The 22330-nt window shown below is 46.2% G+C and overlaps 1 protein-coding gene across 5 annotated transcripts in view; it reads left to right on the forward strand.

The window, feature by feature from the left end:
• The window catches only part of CARF (calcium responsive transcription factor), a 435125-nt gene that overhangs the window by 101945 nt on the left and 310850 nt on the right, over nucleotides 1-22330 (forward strand). For all 5 annotated transcript variants that reach the window (XM_029606288.1, XM_029606289.1, XM_029606290.1 and 2 more), the window contains one exon: nucleotides 9629-9749. In XM_029606288.1, the coding sequence (XP_029462148.1) occupies nucleotides 9629-9749 (121 nt within the window). The remainder of the gene's footprint in view (nucleotides 1-9628; nucleotides 9750-22330) is intronic.

Genomic DNA, 22330 nt, shown 5'->3' on the forward strand with positions numbered 1-22330 from the left:
TCTGCCAGCGGTTTAGCAATGGTGTTAGGGATGGTGAGAAGTAGTTTGGTCGGTATTTGGTCCAGAGGATGAGTGGAAGGTTTCATTTTCTTGATTATTGATTCAATTTCCAGGGAGGATGTCTGTTCAAGAATTTCTAGTGACGGTCTATGGATATTTGGTGGAGGGTTATTAGTTGCGAGGCTTAATGGTTGCGAAGGGTTTGGAGCCATGTTAGTTGAAGCCAGGGGGGCAAGAAGGTTTTTGATTTTGTTATCAAAAAAGATAGCCAACTCTGTAGATTTGTTCTGGGCTTCTTCTTCTGGGATGGTGAGGGGCATAGGTGTGGTAAGGGCAGCTACGTATGAGAACAGAGTTTTAGGGTCATATAAGAAGCCGTGTATTTTTTTGGCGTAGAAATCTCATTTGGTGCGGGTAATGGATGTCCTATAGTAGCTCATTGCAGTTTTGTACGAAGCAAGTGAGGAAGGGGAGGAATCTTTCCGCCAGCGTTGTTCTTTGTGTTGTAGATCCTGTTTGAGTTTCCTTAGTTCGGTTGAGAACCAGGGTTTCTTGTTCGTGCGGGCTGGGTTGATAACTTTTGTTGTTACAGGGCAAATTCTGTTAGCTACTGAGTGTGTAATAGTTTGCCAGGAGTTCATAGCGGTATCCGCATCTGAGAAGTCCAGTTTAATTAGTTCTTCGGCCAGGCTGTTGTTGAGAGTGTCCATGGAACAGGGTTTCCTGAACTGGATCGAGGATTTAGTAACAATAGGGGTCAATTTTTGTTTTATATATAATTTTGTAGTTATCATCGAGTGATCTGACCAGGGGATGGGAGAGCAGGAAGGAGGGGTGATGGGCGAGATGGTTTCGTTAGTGAATATCAGGTCAAGCGTGTGGCCTGCCTTGTGTGTGGGGTTGTTTATAATTTGTTTGAATCCCATAGCCTGGAGAGAAAGGAGAAGAGCTTCGCAATTAGATGATAGGGTAGGGGAGTCAACATGGATGTTGAAATCTCCTAAGATAATAGCCGGTGAGTTAGTGTTGATGTGTTTGGCTATGGTTTCGATGAGTGGAGAAGGGTCGGATTCTAGGAGCCCCGGGGGGGCGTAAATAAGGCAGACTTGAAGCTGGGAGGATTTGAATAGTCCGATTTCTAATTTGGTCGTCGATTTGAAGGCTTGTTGGGACAGTCTCAGTTCTTTTTTTGCTATTAACATTATTCCACCCCCTCTTTTTTTAGGTCTGGGGATAGAGAAGATGTCATATTGTTGTGTTGGCAACTGGTTAATAATGGCGGTGTCTGTGTTTTTTAGCCATGTTTCTGTGATGGCACAGATGTCCGGTTGGGTGTCCAGGAGGAGGTCGTTGAGCAAATGAGATTTTTTTGAGAGCGACTGGGAGTTGAAAAGGGTTAAGGTGATTAGAGATAATCCTAGGAATTGTGTTAGAGGGGAGATCATGATTGGAATCAGGGATCTCTTTGATCGTGGATTGAGCACGGGTGTATTCGCTCTGTGGGTGAGTAGGTGAGGGATGATCTGAATGGGGAAAGTTTGTAGCATGCTGTCTTTTTACGAAGAAATTGCAGGTGGATAAGATTGTTGGATGACTACTGGGTGTTGGAGTGGCTTGATGAGTGCTAGATGCTGGATTGACTGGAAGAATGCTGGATGCTGGGGTGACTAGAAGATTGCTAGAGGGATGGTGGAGTGACTGGACGAATGCTGATTGCTGGAGTGACTGGATGAGTGCTGCTGGAGACTGGATGTGCTGCTGGAGGCTGAATGAGTGCTGCTGGAGGCTGAATTAGTGCTGCTGGAGACTGGATGTGCTGCTGGAGTGCTGCTGGAGTGCTGCTGGAGTGCTGCTGGAGACTGGAGTGCTGCTGGAGACTGGAGTGCTGCTGGAGGCTGAATGAGTGCTGCTGGAGACTGGATGTGCTGCTGGAGGCTGGATGTGCTGCTGGAGGCTGAATGAGTGCTGCTGGAGACTGGATGTGCTGCTGGAGGCTGAATGAGTGCTGCAGGAGGCTGAATGAGTGCTGCTGGAGGCTGAATGAGTGCTGCTGGAGACTGGATGTGCTGCTGGAGGCTGAATGAGTGCTGCTGGAGACTGGATGTGCTGCTGGAGGCTGAATGAGTGCTGCTGGAGACTGGATGTGTTGCTGGAGGCTGAATGAGTGCTGCTGGAGACTGGATGTGCTGCTGGAGGCTGAATGAGTGCTGCTGGAGGCTGAATGAGTGCTGCTGGGGTGGCTAATTAGTTTTAGTTTCGTTTTAGGTATCTTTGTTCTTTGCCCCCCGTCTCTCCTGCACGTCTCACCTCGAGTGTCTGGTGAGAAGGCTTTTGCCCCGGATAGGCCGCGCCGATCGCGCAAGCCTCGGCAGGGAGGAGGAGGAAGCGGTTGGGTGCAGGTGGGAGCCGGGATGTAGGCCGCCGAAATGATATATCTGGCAATAGATTCTTCCGCGGGTATGGCTCGGGACTTCCTCGGGGCTGTACGAAGGGGCGAAACAAAGGGGCTTGCCCCTTTGTTTCGCCCCTTTGGCGCGCGACGCCGGACGTAATGCTGATTTAAAGCCCCTCAGGGCTGGCTCCTATTGGTGGAGCTGGATCGGGGGCGGGGCTCCCTTTCGGCGCGGTTTTTGAATAGTTAAGATGCGTCTTTAGGTTTTAAAGATGCAATCCTTACTTATCTGTCTTTTGCCGCGTTATCGTCGCCGGGGGAGGAATTTCCATCAGTTTTGACATACATATCAGATAGTATCTAAATAAGAATTACTAATCCGAATAAAGTGCTATATTGATGAATGAAAGTCAACAACTGAAGCAGAGAGATGTGTGAACATTTCATAATGCCTAGTTTCTTTCTATAAATACAGAAACTTCCATATAGTTGTGACTGTATCCCCTGGCAGGACAGCTTTTAAAATGCTCAATATCAACCAATGGCAAGAAAGCTTTAAAAATCCTCAGTGATGTCACTATGTGTTCTCACCTTCCTGAGATTCCAGCTTCTTCACAAAGAGCTGTTTTGTGTTGCATGTTATGAAAGTTCTAATTAAGAGCAAGGCAGTTTGATGACATTACAGTGTACTTTGACTTATTTAAGAATACAACAGAAATGTCTGAACTGGCCTATTTTCCTATGAGAAACTAAAGTAAAAACCAAACAGCAATTCTAAGTATAGGGTAATTGTGACAAATGAAGGGTTTGAACCAGAGCTCACTTGAGTGCTCTGCTAACTATAGCAGACATTTGAGATAAATTGGATGAATGGTTCAAATGTTCTTAGTTAGGGTGCAAAACACACAGGAGAGGCAGACAAACACATACATAGAATGATTATTTTTTATAAGATTAGTTTCAGTATACGAAATTAGGCTAACTAATTAGTTAATAAATGGATAGATTTCTCTGCCCCATGCTCTCTAGATCAATCTGATAGCTGAACAGCCATTTCAGTTGAAAATTGGTAAAATATGGTTCAGTACTGTTTAGAAAGGTGGCATAATACTATTTGAGTGAGTATACAGTTCTCATTTCTTTTGTCTGAAGATTGTATTATGACCACGCTTTGTACTCTTGTAGTTATTCCTGACTATACAGTGTTTTTTATATTCTATATTTTAAAAAGTCATTCCCTGTATGTATCCGGATCAGTCCAGACGGCTTGATTTTGCCTCCCCTCCAGCAGATGGAGACAGAGATGTTTTTGACTGATACTGCCACTTTAGCTGAGTTGCCACCTGCAGTCTGTCAGTACTTCTCTGTCTCCAGCAGATGGTGGAGGTGCAAATTCCTGCAGTCTGAGATTAAAAAAAAAAAAGAGAGATTGAAAAGAAAAAAAGGTTACACTTTCGGGCCGATACAGTAAAAATCGCGGGAGAGCCTCTTTTCGGACAGGAGCGCGGCGGCTGTCAGCGGGTTTGACAGCCGACGCTCAATTTTGCCGGCGTTGGTTCTCGAGCCCCCTGACAGCCACGGATTCGGAAATCGGACGCCGTCAAAATTGAGCGTCCGGTTTTCAAGCCGCGGGCCTATTTCAAAATTTTTTTTTTTTTTTTTACTTTTTTTTAACTTTCGGGACCTCCAACTTAATATCGCCATGATATTAAGTCGGAGGGTGCACAGAAAAGCAGTTTTTACTGCTTTTCTGTGCACTTTCCCGGTGCCCGGAGAAATTAACACCTACCTTTGGGTAGACGCTAATTTCTGAAAGTAAAATGTGCGGCTTGGCTGCACATTTTGCTTTCTGAATCGCGCGGGAATACCTAATAGGGCCATCAACATGCATTTGCATGTTGCGGGCCCTTTTAGGTTCGGGGGGGGGGGGGGGGGTTGATAAGGGGTAATAGCGCGTCCAATCGCGGGTTAACAGTGCGCACTGTACTGTATCGGCCTGTTTGTTAGAAGAGTCTACAGCCTCCCAGGGGGTTGCTAGGTCCCAGTGGGACCATCCCCGCTAGTATTAGAGGCACTTGAGCAGAGGATCAGAGACAGTGTAGCTCGTCCCCCACCTCAGGCAGCCACCAGGGTTGACACCGGGAAGCCAAGCTCATTCACCCTGCTAGGGGACGGTAGGAACCTATAGTTGAACATAGAGTTTAAAAAAAAAACAAAACAGCTCTTGAAGAAAATTCTTCACGCAGATAGGCTCTGCACGTCCCGGCTTCGGATAGTCCCCCTTCCTTTTTCTTTATGCATTGGTGCCCCCTTCTGCCCATCTCCTCTACCACGGAACTTGGCAGCCATGCCGCACATGCCTTTTCCGCGACAGCCTGTGTTCTGAGTGCCTCCCTGGTGGGGAGGGACCCTCCAGTTCAGCCGCAAGGGGGAAGCAGTTATCGAGCATGGAGTCTGGGAGGCTTCCTTTGGCGCAGAAGCCCTTGGGAGACCCGTTCCCGCTTAGTTGCTTAGCGTGGGAGCGGAGGCCATTTTGGCCGCGTTCACGCAGCCCACAGGGAAGGAGGGGGATTACCCTCCCTCTTTGTCGCTGCAAACGGATGCCTCTGGGGGTAGGCCGCGTTGTGGCAGCTGAGGACTTTTCATCTGAGGAGGAGCCTGGAAAGGGCTCAGATTCCTCGACCTCAATTTCCTCTGATTTCGTGCATTTCTTGCACAAGGTTTTTAAGTCTAGGTGCTCTTCCAAGCGCTGAGGCCATAAGCAGCCTCCTGTCGGAGCTGCCAAGAGGCAGCAACAGGAGGATCCTGTGCCTGCAGTTCCCTCGAGGCCTGGAGCCCCTGATGTTGCAGAGGCTTTCAAAGTGGGCAGGCCTGTCAGGTCAATGGCATCCCTGCCCGTGAGTGATTCAACTCCCGTTAGCACACTAGCATCGGTTCCACCAGAGGGGCTTGGCGATGGGGGGCACCAGGACCCTGATTGGGCCCAGTCAGATGCTCAGGGGCTTGCCGGAGATGACCTCAGGGTGGTGCGTTTGTTCCATGCAGAGGAGCTGGCCCCCCTGATTCTTGCAGTTCTTGAAGAGCTGGGCATCGAGGTCCCCCAGGAAGGTATGGCATTAGGAGCTGTGGATTGAGTTATGTTGGGCCTCCGAGGTCTGACCACGTCCTTTCCTTTTCACATGTCTGTCACTTCCCTGCTCTTCAGGGAGTGGGATACTCCAGACGCAGGCTTGAAGGTGAGTAGAACCATGGACAAGCTATATCCACTTCTGGAAGAGGCGCTGGATCTTCTCAGGATTCCGAAGGTGGATGCTGCTGAGTCCACAGTCACTAAGAAGACGACCATCCCTGTCACGGGCTCCTAGAGGAACATTTCCAGTTTTGTGCCCTGCCTTTCAGCCTCGCAACAGCACCCAGGACCTTTACCAAGGTGATGGTCATGGTGGCAGCTGCCCTCCAGAAGGAGGGAGTTCAGGTGCACCCTTATTTGGATGACTGGTTGATTCGAGTGAAGTCAGAGTCCCTTTGTCGGGTGTTGATGGATTGTGTCCTGTCCCTCTTGAGTTCCCTGGGGTGGATAGTCAATTCAGCCAAGAATCATCTGGTTCCTTCCCAGACCCTAGAGTTCTCGGGAGCCCTCTTCAACACAAAGTTGGGCAAGGTGTTTCTCACAGAGGAGTGGATCCTCGAATTGGAAGCTCAGGTTTGCTTGCTGTTGGACATGCGCATGCCCAGGGTCTGGGATTACCTGCAAGTTCACGGATCAATAGCATCCACCATGGAGTTAGTCCCATGGGCCTTTGCTCATATGAGGCCTCTTCAATCGGTCTTACTATCCGATTGGGATCCGATCACCGAGCAGTTTCAGCTACAGCTTCCGCTTATAGAATATGCGAGGTCCAGTTTTTCCTGGTAGCTCACCCCGGACAAGCTTTGCCGAGGGGTAGACCTGGAAGCTCCCGCTTGAACGGTGGTGACCACCGATGCCAGCCTCTCCGGGTGGGGTGCAGTTTGCCAGAACAGATCAGTCAAGGGCCATTGGTTAATGACGGAGTCCTCATGGTCCATCAACCGGTTGGAAATCAGAGCCATATGACTTGCTCTACCGGCCCTCCTCTCCCTGGTGAAGGGAAGATCAGTCTGTATCCTGTTGGACAATGCGACAACCGTGGCCTTCATAAATCGCCAGGGAGGCACCAAGAGCCGAGCAGTTGCCTGGAAATCCGGGAGTTGATCAGCTGGGTGGAACTGCATCTGGAGAGGATAGCAGCTTCTCGTATTGCAGGATCTGACAGCGTTCAGGCGGACTTCTTGAGCCGTCACCAGCTGGATCCCAGGGAGTGGGAGCTTTCAGAGGAAGCTTTTTGCTTTGTATGCAACAGGTGAGGCCAGCTCTACTTGGACTTGATGACAACTTTTTGCAACACCAAGGCCCTGTGGTTCTTCAGTCAGTGTTGGGAGACAGGAGCAGAAGGGGTGGACCTCTAGTCCTCCCTTTGCTGTTGAATGTTTTGCTGTATGTGTTTCCGCCATGGCCCCTAATCGGCAAGATGGTGTTCCGGGTAGAGGCCCACCGAGGAGACATAATCCTCGTGGCATCGGAATGGGTGAGGCATCCGTGGTTTGCAGACCTGGTGAACCTAGTGTCAGACGGCCCCTTGCATTTTCCGCCCCTGCCGAATCTCCTGTGTCAAGGCCCCATTTGTTTGGAAGGGGCAGGTCGCTTTTGTCTAGCGGCCTGGCTTTTGAGAGGGAGCGCCTAAGGAATAAGGGTTATTCTGATGCAGTCTTTACTACTGTCTTGCAGGCCCGTAAAACCTCTACTTCCCTGGTGTATGTCAAGGTGTGGGGTGTTTTTGAGTCTTGGTTCATGGATCATAGGGTGGACCCCACCTATGCTTCTGTGAAGATCTGGCCTTTTTGCAGGATGGCCTGGTTAAAGGTTTGTTCTTTAATTCCCTTAGAGTTCAAGTAGCAACTCTAGGTTGCCTTCAGGGTACAGTGCGCAGAGGTTGCTTGGTGGCCCATCCAGATGTAGTCCGCTTCCTTCATGGGGTGAAATATTTACATCCTCCCGTCCGGAGTCCTTGTCCTTCCTGGAGCCTCAATCTGGTTTTGAAGGCCATGTGTGCATCTCCGTTTGAGCCTTTAAAGTGCGCGACATTAAAGGATCTTACTTTGAAGATGATCTTTCTAGTGGCTATCTCCTCAGCTCGGCGGGTGTCGGAGCTTCAGACCTTATCCTGTAGAGAACTCTACTTGAGGATTATGGATTCAGGGGTGTCCTTGAGAACGGTTCCCTCATTTCTGCCTAAGATGGTGACATCTTTTCATTTGATACACAATACTCGTGCAATACCTCTGTCTAATATCTAAACTAGATCACAACTCCAGAGGAACCTCGGCAATATAAAATGCCAAAAAATTTTTATTACATGTGCAACATTTTAATACATAAATTGTATACATCCAGACTTTGTGTGAGACTCTTATACATCTATAATTAATTAAAATTAAACCAATACATACATTTCTTAACCATTATACATACACATATACTACATTCACACTATGTGTGAATGGTGTGAATGTAGTATATGTGTATGTATAATGGTTAAGAAATGGTAATGTATAATGGTTAAGAAATGGATGTATTGGTTTAATTTTAATTAATTATAGATGTATAAGAGTCTCACACAAAGTCTGGATGTATACAATTTATGTATTAAAATGTTGCACATGTAATAAAAATTTTTGGCATTTTATATTGCCGAGGTTTCTCTGGAGTTGTTATCTTTTCATTTGAATCAGTCTGTGGAGCTCCCTTTCTTCCCAGATTTGAATCCTCCTACTCCCCAGTCCAGGGATTTGCGGAGGTTGGACGTGAGGCGGGCGCTGTTGCATTACTTGGAGGCTACTAACAGTTTCCGTCTGACAGATCATCTTTGTCCTGTGGAGCAGCCCCAGACAAAGGCATATAAGGTATCTAGGGCCACTATTGCTCGGTGGTTGAAGGAGGCTATCAGTTCTGTGTACATTCTTAAGGGATGGCCGGTGCCGGTCACAAGCGGCCTCTTGGACTGTGTCAACAGGTTTCATCACAGGAGATCTGTAGGGTGGCTACTTGGAAGTCGTTGCACGCGTTTGCCAGACACTACCGTCTTGATGATCAGGCCCCTGAAACGGGAGGGTTTTGGCAACAGTGTGCTTTGAGCGGGACTCTTAGGGTCCCAAGCAGTGTAGGGAAGTTTTGGTACATCCCAGCTGTCTGGACTGATCAAGGTATGTACAGGGAAAAGAAAATTAGTCCTTCCCTGCTAATTTTCGTTCCTTTAGTACCACGGATCAGTGCAGACTCCCGCACATGTTGGCATAGGGGAATTTGAGAGTCCGCTCAATCATTGTTTGGCTTCAGGTTCTGGTCCCACGCAGGTGTGTTGTCCTGGCAAAAGTTCTTACAAGAGTTCTTACTGAATCTACAAGGTTTTCTTCTTCCCTCTGCTCAGTTGGGGGGAAATTGTATATTTTTAGTTTTTATTATTATTCTTTTGTATATTGTATATTTTTAGTGTTTATTATTCATCTGGCTTAGGTATAGTTCAGTACTGATGGACTGCAGGTGGCATCTCAGCTTAAGTGGCAGTATCAGTCAAAAACTTCTCTATCTCCATCTGCTGGAGGGGAAGCAAAACCCAGCTGTCTGGACTGATCTGTGGGACTACAGGAATGAAAATTAGCAGGTAAGGATCAATTTTCCTTCAGGCTATTTTATTGAAACTTTGATAATGCATATATACAAATTACTTGTTTTTTTCAATAAGAAAATTGTAAATAGTTGGTATAACATTTTATAAAGTGTCCCTAAGATGCTCCAAAAAAACCCCACTTTTATTTTCTTGTGCCAAAGTGAATATGATTTCTTAACCATACAGACACAAAACTAGTAAAGGTGTTTAACACATTTCTTACAAAATCTTTTATAGAATATTCCAAAACTCACGCTGTATTTTTATGTCACGCTATTTGTATTATGTTTGCAATTTATTTTAATTATATTGTTTCCTATTGTACACTTTGTAGCCTGAGAGGAGAAGTGGTTAGTAAATAGGGAAATAAATAAAACCATGGAAATCATTCAAACCTCTCTTGTTTGTCTGCATTTCATTTATGACCTGACTGTAACAGCTAAAATTTTAGCATGACATCAGTAATGGACTGGTTATATTTTACCCTCAGGAAGCAGAGCTATAGTGATGGAGTGCCAGTACGGTCCCAGGAGAAAGGGCACACAGCCAAAGAAATCCAACGAGCAGGAGAGCACATCTTCCCAAATGTACAAAGCCACCTGTCCAGCACGGTAAGCATGAACAATCATAAAAAGGGCTGCCTCAGTGGAAGTGTTGCACAATGCCATGCAGAAGATCTGGCTTCAATTCCTGAGTCAGATGTTCCACTCCCTAAGTTGATTGGAATTGAGGATGATACAGAAGCAGCACCCACAGCCTTTAGGATGAGAGTGTCTCAATCATTACAGAACAGTGACACCTAATGTTGGATTTTGGGGGCCCACTTATGCAGGGTGTTCTAGAAGGCAGCCTGGTGCTTGGCTCCTGGGCAAGTACTGTCACAGACAGCAGTGATTGGGTTCAGTTAATCAGGAAGGGACGAAAAACTAGGGAAAATATCCCCAGGTAATTGCGAGTGAAGGCTCATAGCATCATAACCCAGTAAGACTGGTTCCGATTAAGATGGAAGCTCAAATTTCAGGATGAAAAGTGCCAAGCTAAAATGTAGATCCAGCAGCAGTCAGTGACTGAGATATTAAACTGGGTAGCAAATGAAATTTTTATATGAAGATCATTTCTATTCTTTTATCAGGATGCTATTTTTTAAATTTTGCTGGGTTTTTAAAAATTATTTGGCTTGTTGGATGGGCGTGTGAGTTTACTTAATTTGTTTTGTTTTTATGGGAGTTTTCGGTTGGAATACATCTTTGGATATTTTACCATTATATTTTGTAATGCGCCTTCTCTTTAGTAGTGAGATTATATGTATTTATATGGGGAGGGAGTGTTTTCTAAAGAGTGGAGAAGGACAGCTAAAGATGCAGCTGCCAGAAACTGCTTAGCTGGGAGGAGCTGAACTCATTCTGCAGCTGGCTTGTGGCTCAGAAAAGAGGGGAAAGGACAGAGTCGTACTGTCAGTGAGCCAGAGGTACAATTAGTTGCCACTAAAGAAGAAATAAAGAGGGAGGGAAAATGACAGGGTTTTGGGTAAATGAAGAGAGGAGGGAGACACTTCCCTGTCGCATCACTTATTTTATGGCCCACCAGTGGCTGTTGATAAAACACCATCAGTGTACACAGTTATGTCCACATACAGGGATTCAGAATTCAATAGGCAAAAGAGAAGTACAGACTAAGAAATGATGAAAAGACCAGCACCAAGGAGTGCAGAACTCTAACCCACTGCTTCTAGTCTGAGCGATGGACAAGACATGAAACGAAGGTAAAGTCAGGGGGACTTCGCAAAGGCTGCAGTGAAGCAGAGGGCTATTTATTTATTTATTTATTTATTGGTTGGTTGCCATTCCAAAGGTCATGGTGATATACAATATAACACTGATAATTTCAATACTGAGGTGTGTGAGGTGATTTGAAGTGAGAGGGGCTTGTAGACAGACGAGCAGGGTGAGAACCCAAAGGCAGAGAAACAGGAATGTGCTGCAAGGACAAAGAGGGCAGAGAGGGGCACAGTAAGAGCTAAAGACTAACATAAGGTAGGGCAACCAGATACAAGATTTGGAAGTATAGAGTAAGGCATTTGAATTTCTTTCAAAGTAGTAGAGAAGCGGTATTGACAAGTTGAGAGTGAAAAATGATTCTGGAAAAGCATTCTGGATTTATTCTCATAGCTTACATTCATTATCCAAGTATGTGTGTATATGGAGAGGTGAGTGTCAGTTTTGTAAAAGAACAAATGCTGAGATTACATATTAGATTCCTGAGAAACATTTACGGTACATAGTAGTGACTTTCTTAATGGAGAACCAAGGTTAGTTTCTTAGTGTCCAGTCAGATGAATTCAGAACAAGTGGGTTTTGCACCTCTACCATCAGATGGAGACAGAGCAAACTGACATCACAGTATATATACCTCTGTAGTGACATCAGCCTGCCAGTATTCTCTGTCTCCAGCAGATTGTGGATGTGTGCATCTCCTTACTTGGGGATTGCTTTGATTTAAAAAAGGAGAAATAAGGAAAATAAATTTGCCCCGCTCTGCTGCGGTGATACCAAAAGGTCCCTCCCCCAGTTGAGAATTCCCGAGGTGATTTCTGTGATCCCTCAGATGAGTGCCTTGGTCCGGTAACTGCTTTTTCAGTTGGCATGAACTTAGCTGTTAAGCAGCTGAAAGGCAATGAGTTCAGGAAGCCGAGCGCAGTGGTGATGGCAAATGGCCCCCCCCCCCCCCCCCCCACTGCAGCCGGAGACCATCTCAGTACTCAGACAGGTAAGGCTGAGCTCATGTAAGTTTAAAAAAAAAACCCAAAACCAGACAAAGGAGGAGGGTATTTGTTGTAGGGCTTCCTCCTTCCCCCGGTCTCCGTGCTCAGCGCGCCATTCCAACATTCATCCCGCTTCATGGGAGGTCGAGGGACGTGAGCAGCCTCTGTAGGCTTGACCCCCGCTCTGAGGCTTTTTCGCTGCATGCCACATGGTAGACCTCAACAGAGTTTTGTGCGCTTTCTTTAGGCTGCCCTCTATAGGATTGTCTGTTTGATGTGTGGGTCTAGCTGTTTGTCCAAGTTGTGCATCCAGTTTTTGGACGCTTAGGCAGTCCTAGTAGTCTGTGCATTCAAGTTAAGCAGTGTCTTAAGTGGCCATCCGCTTTCCTGTGTGCACAAATTGAATGTTGCGCGCTTAACTTTTTTTTTTTTTTTTAATATATGATTTTAAAGAACATTGTACAATTATAAATAATAGGGTCACAAATTTGGAAACAGTGATACCTCATTGAACAAAAAATATACAACATTGTAAACAGCCGTACAAGTAAATGAATCACCACAATGTACAATAAAACTTGCTCAGCGATAAAGACCAGAACACGTTTGTCTTTATTTACTTAAACCCCACCCGCATCCCCCCTCCCTTAACCCAGTGCTGATGTGGTAGCGAAATGTTGAGTTTGCCAAGTTTCCCAGGGTTGCCAATGATCAGTAAATTTCACCACCTGGTGATGTCGAGTAGCGGTGAGTTTGTTCAAGTAGCAGATCTTAGATAATCTCCGGTGTACCTGACGTATATGTGGTGGCTCAGCCTGTTTCCAAAGGTACGTGATTTCCATTCTAGCTGCCAGTATTATTTGGCGAATAATATAATTGTGTGGATACTTTACCGGTGCCAATGAAATATTAAGAAGAAAAAAGGCTGGTTCCCTACTAACTCGTGCATCTGCCACCTCTGAGATCAACTGTATAACTGCCTCCCAATAAGGAGCCAATTTAGGACACTCCCACCACATATGAATGTAAGTTCCTAAGCTACCACATACTCTCCAGCATTGGGCAGACACACTGCTATACATCCGATGCAGCTTAATCGGAGTGATATACCACCGGTAAAGCATCTTGTACCCGTGTTCTATCAGGGATGCTGAGACTGAGCTGCACCTAATGGAAAGGAAACATTTTGAAAGTTGTGTATGAGTCAGATTCGTCCCCAGGTCGGCCTCCCAAGCCCTGATATGTAATGGTGTGGTCTGTGTTGGTCCATTTGAGAGGGTATAAATCCGAGAAATAAGCTTTTTCATCTTAGAGTGATCGCAAAACCCCTCAAATAAAGTTCTACCCTTACCCAAATCTTCCTTAATCTGTCTCTGTGACATATAAGACCGTATCTGACAGTAAAAGAAGTAATCAGAAGGAAGCAGATTATATTTCTGCATCAAGTCTGGGAATTCACACACCTTACTTCTGTCACCTCCCCAGTGTCATTTTCCAACAAATATTGGGACATCTCTTGTTCTATGAGCGTGCAATAATCCCGATCATTTAATATACTCTCATTTAATCTCCAAAATTTTTCCCTCGTCTGCAAACCCAAGCTTTTAACCAAAATCCATATGGCTGCATGATCAGACCACATGATTGGGGCTATCTCGGCTTCCCAGACCTTATTAAACAGAGATTTTTCTACTAAAAAGAAATCAATTCGTGAATAGGATTGATGGGGTTTGGAAAAGAAGGTGTAATTTCGCTCCGTGACATCTAGGAGGTTCCACTCCTCATAAACAAATTAAAGCTCTTCCTGTGGGAGCTGTAACAACCCCCGCTGCCTCCACTGGATTCTAAGAAAGGATATCTGGTCATATTAAAATCCCCCCCCCCAATGATAAGAAGTCCCCTCAACCCAGTTTTTCATAGTGGCCGATAATTTCCTTATAAACTGTCCTTGCCCAGAATTTTCACATATATATTCACCAATGTATATAAAGATTTATCTAACAAAGTTCAAGATGAGATATCGCCCTGCTGTATCATGGAGAACTGAGATTACGTTCACAGTAATAGCCTTGGAGAAGAGAATCTCTCCCCCCCCCCCCCCCCCCCCCCCCCCCCCCCCCCCCCCCCCCCCCATATTTATTATCTTTGGTGGCAGCAGAAAAGTATTGCTTAGGGAAATGATGAGACATCATCAATTTTTCATATCTCCCCTTCATGTGGGTTTCCTGACATAAAAGGATGCCTACTTTATCCCTGAGAGCATCCCAAAGTAAACATTTTCTCTTAAAACCTGAATTCAGCCCCTTAACATTCCAGGAGCATATTTTAAGGTCACCCATTGGGTTGTGGAAACACAGATGCTATTCTTCTTCCTCCCCAAACAGAGACGACCCACTGAGATTCAGTCCAGTTTGACAGACATTTATCCGGTATAGCTGCTGTAAGATTTTTCCCATCACGACTCAGCCAGTCACCCCAATGCACATTAGTATCCCTAAGAATTCAACTCTAATTACCAGCCCAGCATCTTCCCATTGAGCCCCCCTCCCCCTCCCCCCCCCCTACCCCAAGAGCCCCATTGCTGGAGCAGTGGACTGACATTACACAAAATGCTCAGATATTCATATCATCCCCATCCCCCCATAGCCAGGGGCCTCAGGACAGACAGTAAAGACATTGAATTCCCTTATAACATGCTATATGAAGAATAAACTTAGTAAACTACCAACTTTGACTGCTACTGCAACTGCTTGATTAGCTCAGCAGTATTAAAGCCAACAGTGAGAGAAAAAAAATAAAAAATGCACAAAAGATATGGCAACAAAAAAGTCTCGTAACTCTTCAAGTGTTGGAGTCCCCCGCTGGAGATGAACCTCCTGATTGTCTGCGAAGGCGCTTGCCACCATGCTGGACACGTTGCCAACACTGGGATTTTTCTCCGGCCAAATGTGAGGGTATAATACCAACCGCAGCATTCCCAGGCTTCAGTAGACCCGCCACATGTAAAGGTTCCTCTGCTTCCTGCACCAATTTCACCTTATTAGTCACACCTTGAATCGTAAATTGCAATCCGAACAGGAAGAGCCATTTATATCGGTGGTTATTCTCCCTCAAAAGTTGTAGAACTTCCCGTCTTTTCCTAATCGTGATAGCAGAAAGGTCTTGGAAAATCTCAATTTTTTCTCCATGCCATTCTTCATTTGTCTTGCTTTGCACATAATCTGTTCTTTTAAAGCATATTCATGAAAGCATACCACTATATCCCTCGGAGCATTTCCTCTGGGCCTGGCTAATGCCCTGTGAGCTTTCTCGAGTTTAATACTGGGAGGCTGTTCTGAATCAGTGGTATTGGGATCAGCAAGTATGAGAAGGCATATTTCTTTAACAATCTTATCACAGTCCAAGTATGTTTCCCCTTCAGGGACTCCTCTGATTCTCATATTTACTCACCTGGAATGATTTTCCAGGTCTTCTAACCAGGCTTGCTGATCTGCAATGTCCTGTTTGACTTGAAGGAGGCCTCGCTGATTCACCGCAGTTGCTGTCTCCTGGTCACTTAATTGCATTTCCAGAGTATCCACTCGGTCCCCTAGAATTGCACATTCGCGCCTCATTTCCCCCGCAATTGCTCTCAGTTCTTCCTTCAGGGACCCCATGCCATCCTTTATCTCCCAGAACCAGCTACAAAAATCATCCCGGGTGATAACGGGGTCAATTTCTGGGGGGGGGGGGGGAGAGGAGCAGGTCGTGAGCCTCCAGGCTCCCCCTCGCATAGGCCTGGATCGTGTTTCTCCAGTGCTGCCTCAAACGAAAATTGCTGCAGCTCTGCGATTTTCTTTCGCACCAACATATTTCACTCACAGCAGCCAAATCACAGCGTTTTCAATATATATATATATATATATATATATATATATATTAGTGGCGGATTACCATTGATAGATGGGATATTAAATTCTTTGGCCCGGAGCTCGAGGATCAAGCGGCCATTCGAGCTGGTGACGTCACTTCCTCCGCGCGCTTAATTTTTTACAGCACCTAAATCTTGGATGCCTAGGCATTAGGCTGCCTACGTGTTGGACACCTAATTTTTGGATGCCTAGAATAAAAACAAACAGCTAGACTCATGCTTCCAGCTGCCAATTAGAGCACTGCTGGTCTAATGGCACCTATATCTAAGAAACCTAAGTGCCTTTCTCTTTGCATTGCCTGTCATATTTGGGCATCTCAACCAGGAATGCCCGCTGACTTGTGCCAGCACTGTTTGGAAGCTCAGGGAGAATTATCTACCTCTGATTTCACTAAGTCTGGTTCTTCCCAGTCGGATATAGGTCTGGGTAAAGAATTTTCAGGTGAGCCGCCTGATTTTGGACCTTCCCTAACTGGTTCTTCAGCAGGGGAAAGCAGTCTAGAGAGTACGCCTCGGGTACCTCCTGGTCTGAATACTTCTACATTTTCATAGGTAGGATTGCAATCCCTGGAAAAATTCTTTCTTAAGGTGCAGTCCTTGTGGGAAATATAAGCTTTGCCAGCAGGCCAATTTGGGGGTTAAACACTAACTTCCCTTCTCCCTGGCCTTGCCTGAAGCATCACTTGTGCTTAAGCCTCTCTGCCTAGGAAAGGATACCTGACTGCCCTGAATTCCTGGGGGAGGGGCTGGGTGTTCCCTAGTCAGAGGCAGGACAAAGTCAGGAGGTATAGATTTCAGCAGCCAATGAGATGATCCGTGCACACCCCCTGAGCCAAAGCCAATAGTGTAGGGACTCGTCTGTTGCTATGGGGAAAGTAGCCAATCATGTAATGACACATCATCTGCCTTTGTATGAATGTACAATAAAAGAGAGCGCTGGATTGTGCTCAAGTCCTTTTGACCTGCCTGCCATGAAAGCTGCCTGAAGTGTCTTCTTTGCCTCCATATTCAACAGTCCTCAACCCCATCCAATGCTCCCAGGGCAGAGTTGCAAGTGCAAAACTTGCCTGGACCTACTGGTAAGTGCCAGAGTACTCCTAGAGCAGTAGTGGGACTGCCCAATAGAGAACCGGATGGCACGTATAATGATGCTGATCCTGGCTCTCTTGAGGATGATGAAATTCCTCCAGGATTAGAACTGTATAGGACTATGCTACGGTTCTTCCATAGACATGAACTGGCAGCCCTGATTTCCCAGACCTTGAAAATGCTGGGAATACCTGGGGCAGATTCCATGTCTGAGCCAAAGAAGAATTTCATTTTGGTTTCTTTGCGTAAAGCCTCTTGTTTTTTTCTTGTGATGGAGACCATTCAAGAATTGATTGATCTTGAGTGGGGTGCCTCAGAGGCTAATTTCAAAGGAGGTTGGATTTTGAAAGGCCTGTACCCTCTGGATCTGGTGGTAAGAGAGCATTTACGTTTTCTGATGGTTGATGTACTTGTATGAGCAATCTCCAAGCAGATGACTATCCCTATGGAGAGAGGAGCGGCCTTGAAAGATGTATATGATAGGAGTATTGAAACTATCCTTAAGCAGGCATTTGAAGCAGTGGCATTGACTTTGCAAATAGCTTCTTGTTGTTCCCTGGTGGCTCACTCTTGTTTACTTCTCTCTCAAGAGATTGATGACTCTGGGGTGAATTCCAGAGCAGTTAAAGGAGCCAGCGGCCGCTTTCTTGGCAGATGTAGGCTACAGTTTGGTCTACACCTCAGCCAGAGGGGTGGCTTTGATAATAACAGCCAGGCTTCAGTTATGGCTGAGAAATTGGTAAGCCCATGCGACTTCCAAGGCTAACCTCACGAAATTGCCCTTTCAAGACTTGTTCTTGTTTGGGAGTGAGTTGGAGAAACTTTCCAGTAAGTGGGGTGAATCACCGGTTCCTCGATTACTGGAGGATAAGAAGCAGTCACCACGCTTCTTTACCTTGAGAGGTCGTGCTATGGGATCCAAGCGTTTTCGACCCTATAGAGAAGCGACCTTTCAGAAGACTCAACCTTTTGGTAGGTCTTAGTCCTTTCATCTCAGACAGCCCAGAAGGTGCTTAGGCTCAGGGAGTGGATCCTTCCAAGCCTCCCAATGAAGGTTTGCTGACCCACCCCCAGGAGCAGGAGATAGGAGGAAGCCTCTCTCTCTTCTATCAGAGGTGGGTTGAGATCACATCGGATCAATGGATCCTGGAGGTGATACGAGAAGGATATGCACTGGAGTTTCACAGTATTCCTCGGGACGTGTTCATTGTCTCTCCCTGTCACTCCCTGCAGAAGCAGTCAATGGAGCATACATTGGAAAAGCTCCTCAGACTTAGGACTATGATTCTGGTGCCCATGTCTCAAGAAAATACGGAGTGATAATTTATTTTGTTGTGCCAAAGAAAGAGGGATCCTTTTGTCTCATCCTGGATCTCAAGAGTGTCGACCATCATCTGTGGATGACGCATTTTAGCATGGAGGCCTTGCGCTCTGTGATTAATGGCCATACAGTCGGGAATTTCTGACCTCTTTGTCCTGTCCAAAGCGTATCTTCACATTCCCATTCAACTAGAGCATCAACACTTTCTGCGGTTCGCAGTTCATGATCAGTTTCGGGCATTGTCTTTTGGTCTGGCCACCACTCCGAGGACCTTTTCCAAGGTAATGGTGGAAATTGTGGCAGAATTGAGAGAGGATGGGATCCAATACACTCGTATTTGGACGACTGGCTGATTCGAGCCAAGTCGCTGGAGGAGAGCCTCCTGGTGATCTCCCTATTGCAGAAGCTTACCTGGGTTGTAAACCCGGTCAAAAGCAGTCTTCAGCCTGCTCAGTTGTTGGAATACCTTGGGATTCAGTTCAACACGAAGCAGGGCAAGTTTTTCTTGCCGGAAGCTCCTATCAGAAGTTGATGGCACAGCTACATCTATTGATAAACACGTCTATTGATAAACACTCTACACCCAACCATATGGTCCTACCTGCAGGTACTTAGTTTATTGGCGGCACCCCTGGAAGTGGTACCATGGGCGAGAACACATATGCATGCTCTTCAGTGCTCCCTGTTGTCTTGGTGGAACCTGCAGTCTCTAGACTATTCGATTCGGCTCCATCTGCCGATGGAGGTCTCCTCCCAATTGCAGTGGTGGCTACAGCTGGATCATCTAAGGAAGGGAATTTCCCTGGCACCACCGGACTGGCTAGTACTGATGACGGATGCAAGCCTCCATGGTTGGGGAGCTCACTGTCAGGAGCTGACAGCACAAAGGTGCTGGGATGCAGAAGAGTCATAGTAACATAGTAATGACAGCAGAAAAAATCCAAAATGGTCCAGCTAGTCTGCCCAGCAAGCTTCCCAAGGTAGGAACTGCCACTCCATGCTAGTTTAGCTTTTTTATTTATTCCCATCCTCTAGCCTTTTAGGGATCCACAGTGTTTATCTCATGCCCCTTTGAAATCCTTCATAGTTTTAGTCTTCACCACTTTCTCCAGAAGAGCATTCCAGGCATCCACCACCCTCTCAGTGAAGACATATTTCCTGACATTGGTTCTAAGTCTTCCTCCCTGGAGTTTCAAATTGTGACCCCTAGTTCTATTAAGTTGTTTCCAATGGAAAAGGTTTGTTGACGACCATGGATCATTAAAACCTTTCAAGTATCTGAAGGTCTGTATCATATCACCCCTGCTCCTCCTCTCCTCCAGGGTATACATATTCAGGTTCTTCAGCCTCTCCTCATAAGTCATTCAATGGAGACCACCCACCATTTTGGTCACCCTTCTCTGAACCACCTCCATGCTGTCTCTGTCTCCTTTGAGATACGGTCTCCAGAACTGAACACAGTACTCCAGGTGAGGCCTCACCAAGGACCTGTACAAGGGGATTATCACTTTCCTTTTCTTACTAGAAATTCCTCTCTCTATTCAGCCCAGCATTCTTCTGGCTTTGGCTATCGCCGTGTCATGCTGCTTCGTTGACTTCAGATTGTTAGACACTATCACCCCAAGGTCTTTCTTCCTGCTCCGTGCACCTCAGCCTTTCATTCCCCAACGCATATAGTTCTTTTGGATTACCATGCTCCAGATGCATGACGCTGCATTTCTTGGCATTGAATCCGAGCTGCCATATGTTCGACCATTCTTCCATCTTCCTTAAATCCCATCTTATTCTCTGTGCTCCTTCCGGCATGTCCACTCTGTTGTAGATCTTAGTATCATCCGCAAATAGGCAAACTTTACCTTCTAATCCTTCCGCAATGTCGCTCACGAACATGTTGAACAGAACCGGTCCCAACACCGATCCCTGTGGCACTCCACTTTACACCATTTTCTCTTCAGAGTAGGTTCCATTTACAATCACCCATTGTCTTCTATCCATCAACCAGTTTGTAATCCATGCCAGCACCTTGGAGCTGACTCCCAAGCTTCTCATTTTGTTGATGAGTCTTCTGTGTGGGACCGTATCAAAAGCTTTACTAAAATCCAAGTAAATTATATCGAGCGCTCTTCCCTGATCCAGTTCTCTAGTCACCCCATCAAAGAAATCAATTAGATTAATCTGAAATTCGTCTCTCTGGACATCAATCATTTGGAAGCCAGGGTAGTCCGGCTGACATGTTTGCAGTTCAGTGACAGGCTGCAGGGTCGAGTGGTCCAGATAATGTTGACAATGCAACAACTGTGTCTTACATAAATCAGCAGAGAGGAACCAAGAGGCAACAAGTATTGCAGGAGATAGATCAGCTTATGGAATGGGCCGAACTACATCTCCTGATTATCTCAGCCTTGCATATAGCAGGAAAAGACAATGTAAGAGCAAATTTTCTCAGGAGGGAAAGTCTGGACTCAGAAGAATGGGTGCTATCAAACGAAGCTTTCAGCTGATTCTGGATCACTGGGGTCTCCCGATTCTAGACCTGCTGGCTACTTCATGCAGTGTGAAAGTTCTGCACGTCTTCAGTCACAGAAGAGATTCAAAGTCGTTGGGGATAGATGCCTTGTTGCAGGAGAAGTCGAAAGACAAGTTGTTGTATGCCTTTCCTTCATACCCATGATGGGCAGATTAGCCCGAAGGATCAAACACCACAGAGGGATGGTTCTCTTGGTTGCTCCAGATTGGCCCAAGAGACCATGGTATGCGGTTCTGCTGCAGCTTCTGGCGGAATCACCCCTTCCGCTTCCGGCGCACAGGGATCTGTTGCAGCAGGGTCCTATTCTTCATGAAGATCTGACCTGATTTTGTCTTATGTTATGGCCCTTGAAAGGGCTCGTTTGCTGAAACGTATATACTCTGCAGCAGTTATTTCCACCTTGCTAAGAGCTAGCAAGTTCTCCACTTCCTTGGCCTATATGCGGGTTTGGCGAGTGTTTGAGACATGGTGTGAGGATAGAGGTCCTCTTCCTCTTTCGGTCAAGATGGCTTGAATAAAGGCTTGGCCCTCAGTTCCTTAAAGATACAGGTAGTGGCTCTCGCCTGTTTGAGGTCAAGTGAATGGTGAATCCTTGTTGGCTCATTCGGATGTGGCCCGTTTCCTGAAAGGAGTGAAACATCTTCGTTCTCATTTGCAGTTTCCAGTGCCCTTATGGAGTCTTAATTTAGTATTGGATTTCTTAGTGGGCCCTATATTTAGACCGATGTGTAACCTGAACTTGCAGTTACTGACCTTGAAAACAGTGTTTCTTGTCTGTGTGTAGGGTTTCTGAACTGCAGGCCTTGTCTTGCCGGTATCTATTCCTCCAGGTGACTCCAAGGGCAGTACAGCTGCGTACTGTTCCTTCTTTTCTACTGAAGGTGGTTACTGTCTTTGACTTGAATGAGTCCATCTCCCTGCCCTCTCTGGACAAAGAGAAAGATGTAGAGGAGTATCGTCTGTTGCGGCCCTTGGATGTCAAGAGACCTATTATCTGGTATCTGGAGGTTACTAAGCCTTTACGGAAGACTGATAACATGTTGGTGCTTCACGGTGGTACTAGGCAGGGAGAGTTGGCTTGCGGGCTACTATAGCTTGCTGAATTAAGGAGGTAGTCACAGCTGCATACATTGATGCTGGGAAGCCCGTTACCTACTCAAGTCAGGGCTCATTCCACTAGAGCTCAAGCAGTGTCAATGGTGGAATTGAAGTTGTTGCCTCCCGTTGACATTTGCTGAGCTGCGACGTGGTCCTTGTTACACACTTTTTCCAGGTATTATCATCTGGATGTGCAAGCCTGGGAGGATGCAGCCTTTGCACATGCGGTTTTGAATGGACCGCAGGCAGCCTCCAGTCTTATTCGGGAGTAGCATGGGTACATCCCACTTGTAATGGATTCAGTCAGATAATTCCAGCTTCCTTCCCTTGGCTGCCGAATGGTTGAATTATGGTCCTCCTCCATGGCTACGTGTAATAGGGATTACTGGTAAGTGTTCGTCCAGTCCCTAGACTAGTGTTAATACATTCTTGTCTGAGCTCAGTGTTGCCTGTTGGCTGAGTATTGAAATGGTTATCTGTTTAATC

Source organism: Rhinatrema bivittatum, chromosome 6 (assembly GCF_901001135.1).
Source record: "Rhinatrema bivittatum chromosome 6, aRhiBiv1.1, whole genome shotgun sequence".
NCBI classification, from domain to species: domain Eukaryota; kingdom Metazoa; phylum Chordata; class Amphibia; order Gymnophiona; family Rhinatrematidae; genus Rhinatrema; species Rhinatrema bivittatum.